The sequence below is a fragment of the Aptenodytes forsteri genome, unplaced genomic scaffold, assembly GCF_000699145.1.
Source record: "Aptenodytes forsteri isolate BGI_AS27 unplaced genomic scaffold, ASM69914v1 Scaffold243, whole genome shotgun sequence".
Classification (NCBI taxonomy): Eukaryota; Metazoa; Chordata; class Aves; order Sphenisciformes; family Spheniscidae; genus Aptenodytes; species Aptenodytes forsteri.
The window spans coordinates 55,076-61,272 of record NW_008795314.1 but is presented as its reverse complement, the minus strand read 5'-3'; the positions used below and the strand labels follow the sequence as shown (position 1 = coordinate 61,272).

General features: G+C 66.7%; 2 protein-coding genes across 2 annotated transcripts in view; one reads left to right on the top strand and one right to left on the bottom strand.

Moving 5' to 3' along the window:
• The window catches only part of AFMID (arylformamidase), a 14,439-nt gene extending 11,635 nt beyond the window's left edge, over window positions 1-2,804 (top strand). Inside the window, exons 2-8 of the mRNA XM_009279457.2 lie at window positions 244-322; window positions 396-468; window positions 874-971; window positions 1,296-1,374; window positions 1,675-1,810; window positions 2,065-2,169; window positions 2,374-2,804. Of these exons, the coding sequence (XP_009277732.2) occupies window positions 401-468; window positions 874-971; window positions 1,296-1,374; window positions 1,675-1,810; window positions 2,065-2,169; window positions 2,374-2,403 (516 nt within the window). The 5' untranslated portion in view covers window positions 244-322; window positions 396-400 and the 3' untranslated portion in view covers window positions 2,404-2,804. The remainder of the gene's footprint in view (window positions 1-243; window positions 323-395; window positions 469-873; window positions 972-1,295; window positions 1,375-1,674; window positions 1,811-2,064; window positions 2,170-2,373) is intronic.
• A 528-nt stretch (window positions 2,805-3,332) lies between these two features.
• Window positions 3,333-6,197, bottom strand: part of LOC103899049 (probable low-specificity L-threonine aldolase 2) — a 26,182-nt gene continuing 23,317 nt past the window's right edge. Inside the window, exons 4-8 of the mRNA XM_009279456.2 lie at window positions 5,813-5,901; window positions 5,320-5,505; window positions 4,993-5,130; window positions 4,612-4,804; window positions 3,333-4,180 (exon numbers count right to left, since the gene is read on the bottom strand). Coding sequence (XP_009277731.1) covers window positions 3,843-4,180; window positions 4,612-4,804; window positions 4,993-5,130; window positions 5,320-5,505; window positions 5,813-5,901 — 944 coding nt within the window. The 3' untranslated portion in view covers window positions 3,333-3,842. The remainder of the gene's footprint in view (window positions 4,181-4,611; window positions 4,805-4,992; window positions 5,131-5,319; window positions 5,506-5,812; window positions 5,902-6,197) is intronic.

Below are 6,197 nucleotides of genomic sequence, written 5' to 3'. Positions count from 1 at the left end.
CTGCACGTCCCCTACGGCGACGGGGAGGGGGAGAAGCTGGACATCTATTTTCCCACCGACCCTTCTGTAAGTGGTGATGGGCGGGGATCCCTTGGGAAGGGAGCCCCCCCCCCGGCCTGCTTTTACCACCTCCCTTCTCGTGACACCCGGACTTGTGCTGGGTACTCCGGGTCTGCTGGGCCTCCCGGCCGGACCCAGGACACCCCGGCCCCCGCAGCCTGGCTAGCTTCTGTTTCCCCCTAGTAAAGACGAGTCGGGATTCGCAGCCCCCCCGCTGGGGCCGGTGGGGTGGCGGGGGGGTGATACGACACAGCCCCCAAAGGTAGGTGCTGCCCAGCAGAGGCTGCGGCTGCCCGTGCTGGCCCGGCGCCCTCCCGACTCTGCTCTCTGCCCAGGCCACATGGACGCCATGGTGCTGCAGGTGCGGCGCAGCCTTGCCTTCCTGGTGGAGCGATACTCTGGGATCAGGTGGGCCACGCGTGGCTCCCGGGGTCCCCTCCGGCTCCCGGGGTCCCCTCCGCCCCACCATTATGGCCGCTGTCAGGCCTTCAAGGCAAACAGTGCCTGCGTCACTCCCTGGGTGGTTTGGTGCGTGGGGGTGGCTGTGGCAGCAACAGGAGGGGGCAAACGAGCCCCCTCTCGCTGTGACAAAGGCTTCAATGCCTCAGTCCGAGTGCTGGGCAACACCTGTGGCCATGCTCCCTTGTGACTGCGCGAGGTGTCAGTTGATGGACTGGGAAATGTGTCTGAGCTGCCGCGTTTGGGCTGCGGCACTTGCGGCTGTGCCGCCTCCTCCGCACAGAGCAGGGTGTCTCGAGGCAGCAGGCGCCACGCCATTGCTCCCTGTGCCGGCTCATGGCTCCCTCTCTCCAGAGGCATTTACCTGTGTGGACACTCAGCAGGGGCACACTTGGCAGCCATGGTGTTGTCCACGGACTGGACGGAATATGGAGTGGCACCGGATATCAAAGGTAGCACTGCCATGTCCAGGCGCGGGGGCTGAAGGAGAACTGGCGTCTGCACCTGGGACGAGGCCGTCTCTGCTGCCCGTACGGGGCTGCGGGGGCTGTAGAGCCGAGGGAGATGAGTTGCCCCAACTGACTGCAGCCCACAGGTGCCAGGAGTGCAGGACTCTGGGCTCCTGGACAAGCTGCCCCCAGGAGCGTGCGTGTCCTGCACCCACCAGCCGCTCACTGAGGCCTGGGGATGTGGGTGCAAGGAGAGTTCCCACGCGCAGGGCTGTGAGAGCGGCCCGAACTGCAGGGCCCCTCACCCACCGATGCCTCTGCCCCCAGGAGCTGTGCTGGTGAGCGGCGTGTACGACCTTGAGCCCATCCTGCACACCTATGTGAACGATGCGCTGAACATGAGCCGGTGAGCCCGCACGCTGTGGGGACAGCGACTGGGAAAGGGCACAGGCAGGCTGCGCACACGCGTGGCTTTGGCCAGCGCAGCCTGTGGGAGAACGCCAGCGGCTCTGCAGCCTGCTCTGCCCCTGCCCGCACAGCCTGCCTGTGCAGCAGGGCACCGGCTGCCTCTGCGCCTGACCTGGGCACAGTCCCTGCGCCCTCCGCCTGGCTGGTGCACGCAGCCGAGGGCACGGGTGCTCTGCAGGCAAAGACGCCCTCTCCGAGCGAGGGGCTACGTCAGCTGCCACTGCGGTGTCTCCTCCAGGGAGGTCGCCCAGAGGAACAGCCCCATGCTGTGCGTCACCCCAGCAGTGCCTGCGGCTGCGGCCTGCGAGGTGCTCGTGGCTGTGGCCCAGCACGACTCCCCGGAGTTTCGCAGGCAGTCGCAGGAGTATGGCCAGGTGAGCTCCGGGCAGCACGCTGCCCGGTTCTGCGGGGATGCTGCTCCAGCTGGCCCGCTCGGACCTGCTAAGCTGGGATGAAGAGCTCGTGTGCCGTATCAGAGCAGTATTTCTGCTGTTGTGGCGATGGCTGCTGTCGAAGATGACAGCAGCTCAGAGGAGGACACTAGTCCTTGCCGAGCCGTCATTCCTGCTGCCCTGTCCGGGGCAGATGGGGGTCAGGGTCCCTCCTGCCAGCGCTGCTCTCTCCGCAGGCCCTGCGCACAGCCGGCTGGTCCGTCTCCCTGCTGGATCTCGCCGGCGTGGATCACTTTGACATCATTGAGAAGCTGTCGGAGGAGAGCTATGTCCTCACTCAGGTAGGGGAAGAGCTCCCGTCCTCCCTTTGCTCTCTGAGCACAGCCAAGATCAGCAGCCCAGGAGGGCTGTGCCAAGGCGAGCTTCCCCTGCATACTGCAGGGTGTGGGGCGGGTGTGGGGCTGCGGCTTCAGGGCTGGCCGTCATCTCCAGGAGTGGAGGAGCGGGGCCAGGCACTGCTCACAGGGCTTGGTTCCTAATCCCAGGTGATTCTGAACATGATTTCAAGAGCTTGATGGCGTGTCGGGAGCAAACTGAGATGGGAACCACAGTCCTGCGTGGTGGCGACAGGCAGCCGGCGTGCACCCTGTCCTGCTGCCCTCCTCGCTCCAGCCCGCTGGGTCTCCTCCTGCAGCACAGGGCGGCTGCCGCCTCCGAACACCCTCTGTGCCTGCTCCACTCCTTCCAGCCTGCAGCCAGGCGGGGGGGGGGGGGGGGGGGGCGCTCAGAGCAGGGGAGCACCAGTTATCACTGATTCTCGCCTGGGCTGGTGTTCCTTTGCAGGGTGTTTCTGCCCATCCGGAGAGCGTGCAGGGCTGGCAGGCCTGCAGGGCTCGCTCTGGACGACCGGGTGATGAAGTTTGTTCCCTCAATTTCCTTTCAACTGCTTATTGCCAATACAAAATAAAACAGGAATAACTGCTGCCTGGGTGTAACTGGTTCCTGGGGAGCTGGGGCTGTGCTGAGCCGGCAAGTACTAGACATGGCTGCTGCAGGGAGAATCTCCTTTCCCAGTGCAGAGCTCCTGTCCTGTGGCTGGGCTCTCTTCCGTGCCAGCAGTGGGGGAGTGCACCACTGAGCTCAGCCCAGCTCTTTGCACAGGCAAAGTCCAACCCAGAAAGCGACAGGCTCAGCAGGCAGGGAAGCCTGGAGAGCCTGCCTGCGGCTGCGGGGAGACTGTGGGACTGGGATAATGCAAGCCTTTGGGGTTGGGGGTGATTGGAGGAGCACACTGGGGAGCTGTCTGGGCCAGGCTAGGCCAGTCCTGGCCAACTTGTGAGATACTTCCATGTCCTCAGGAGCATTTATCCCTCAATGGGGACCTCTGGGCTGTGACAATGTCCCTGCTGCACAGTCAGGGGAGGAGCACGCTTGGGAGAAAACATCCTGCGCAGCCACAGTGCTGCCAGAACACGTTTATTTTGTGCCCTGACCATCCTGAGGGATCCGTCTCCCTGCTGCAGCATCCTTGCACACGTGCGGTGCACGTGGGCCAGGTGCAGCATGTGGCCTTTGGGGCTAGAGGTGTCTGGCTCTGCTTTTGGGTGCTGTCTGCGGGACCCGAGTTACAGAAGCAGAGCTTCTGTAGAGGACTAGAGGGTGCTCTGAGGATGTTTGCTGGGTGACTAGCGAGATGGGCATGCTGTCTCAGAGGGGTCTGGGTGTCAGTGTGACATGTGGGCTCCCCTCTGTCCCTCCAGGCATGTCTGTGAAGGCGCTCCCTCCTGGGAGGGTGGGCTGGGGTCTCCTGGGGGCTGGGCTCACGCTGGTTTGCAGGGCTGCATGCGGGGGTGGATGTTGTACTGCAGCCGGTTGGGAACATGCCTGGAGCATGCTGTGGCTAGTCCCAGCCCCTTTGCTGCTGGCTGCCAGGACAGGGCTGGGACAGCCGCCCCAGCTTGCCTGCAGCAGCCAGGGGGAGGCAGCTGCCCCTGAGCTGGGCCTGGAAGGATGCTCAGGCTCCCCCCGCGCTCGGAGGGGTCGGGTGCGGTCCCAAGGCCAGCTTCTCCTGGCACTTCCTGGCCACAAACTCCAGCTTGTTCTTTGCGAGCTCGGTGTCGCGGGCCGAGACGTCGCGGTGCCAGACCGCGCGCACAGTGTGTGCCGACCAGGGGAACATCAGGACGCTGACAACCTGGCCGGTCTCGGCCAACTCCTCCTCGCTCACTGCCCGCAGGTGCTCGCAGAGCTCTGCGGGGGACGCCCAGCCCCCCCTGATGCTCACCATCACGATGTTTGTCTCCACCGTCGCGAGGTTGACAGAACAGAGGGGCGAGTTCAGCTCCTGGATGCCTGGGGGAGGCAGGGACGGTAGGCTGCGAGCCCGGTGCCCGGCTTCCCGGGAGAGGAGGCTGCAGCGCTGCCCAAGCCCTGCTCCAGGTCCCAGCTGAAGGAGAGGCCCTTTGCCCTCCTTGCTGTGTAGCACCAGGGTCACTGTGGGCACCATGGGGACAGGCATGGCATCGTCCCGGCACTCCAGCCAGGCAGGGACCCCAGCGGCATCCTTGCCTGGCTGGAGATCCAGCAAGGCTGCCTGGGGAAGGTGCCTGCGCCACTGTTACGCCCAGCAGCGCCGGGTGATGCTGGGTGCGGTGAGCCCAGCTGGCAGCGGGGGGGGGAGGGTATAAGGCTGGGCCCACGCCGAGCTGTCAGGCTGGGCAGGGAGAGCAGTGTCAGGCTGCAGGCACCCGTACCTCCCGGCGTGCCGAGGGGCCCCAAGATACCTTCAGCAAAGTGTCGGGCGTTGTCATGGTCTCTGCGCAGCGTCGCCTCTGCGTGCTCCAGCCCGAGGCGGGCAGCAGCTGCCAGCACGCCTGCCTGCCGCATCCCCCCACCCAGCAGCTTCCGCGCACGCCAGGCCTCAGCAACAAACTCCCTGTGTCCAGCCAGCACCGCGCCGGCCGGGGCACCCAGGCCCTGCGGAGCCACCAGAGGGGTGATCCAAGCTGCCCCCGGGGGGTTGCCCGTACCCCTCCTGGGGATGCACCCAGGGATGCCCCAGCCTGCAAGCTGGGCACTCAGCCCCATACCCCCGAACAAGGGCGAGGCCCCAGCTTGCGCTGGTCCCATCTGGCCCCGAGGACCCCCTCCCCACAGGAGCACACCTTGGAGAAGCACAGGGACACAGAGTCACAGTGCTGGGTGATCCGAGCCGGCTCCACGTCCTGGGCCACCGCCGCGTTCATCAGCCGTGCTCCGTCCATGTGCACCCGCAGCCCGTAGCGATCAGCGAGCCCCCGGACCTGGGGGGAGGCAGAGGAGGAGCTGGGCCAGGAGGGACCCCTGGAGGCACCGAGCCCCATGGGGCAGCCAGCACCAACGTGAGCAGCGCTCTGAGCTCCTCAGCAAGGCCCTGGCATCCCTGTGGTGCTGTCCTGCCAGGTTTGGCTGCCTGCGCCCAGGCAGGGCTGCTGCCAGCTGCTGGTTCCTACCTGCTGGAGGTAGGTGAGGGGCAGTGCCCGGCCTCCCGCCGAGCTGTGCGTGTTCTCCAGGCAGATGAGCTCGGGGCGCGGGTGGTACCGGCTGCCGTGGGCTTCGTGGATGGTCAGCTCCAGCTGGTCCAGGTCGAAGGTGCCGTCTGGCAGGTCCGGCAGCGCCTGGGAGTGGACGCCAGCGACCTGTGCCCAGGGCGGGCCAGAGAGCAGACCCGATGGGGGACGGTGGCAGTGCATGGGGGTCCTGGCCCTCTTACCCTCCGTGCCCTCCTCCCTTGCGCCGGGTGTGCTCAGCCCCCACTCGTGCCCCAGGCTGTGGCTGGGGGAGATCTGAATGATGCTGCTGCCACAGCCCAGCAAGGGATCCTCCATCCAGCCCGGCCCCGACAGCCAGAGGAGGGCAGCAGCAAGCCGCCCTCCTGCCCCTGCCTGTGCTGCCGGTGCCACCGTGTCCCGCCAGCCCAGGCCGGAGCCCGTCCGCAGCACCCACCTGCGCAGCCCCGCCGTGCTCGTAGAGGTGCAGGTGGGCGTCCCGGCCCAGGAGCAGCTGAGCCCCCCTGCGCTGGCAGTGGCACATCACTGGGAGGGAGAGGGACCGTGAGGGAGGGGGCATCGTGGGCAGCACGCAGCGGGCAGTGCATGCGGGAGGGCAGGCTGGCTCAGCTGGGGTGCCTGTGGGCTGCCTGCGCTCTGGCGGTTTGTGGGGCTCCAGTGCGCGAAGGCTGGGCATGCAGCACAGCGGCGCCGCAGCAGCGCGGCCTCCTGTGGGCACAGGGCGCCCACTCTGTCCCCGGAGGTGCTGGGGCTGTCGGAACGGGGCTGCCCACAGCGGCTGGAGGTGGGGGAGCAGCTGGGGGGGGGGGAAAGGCCCCCCC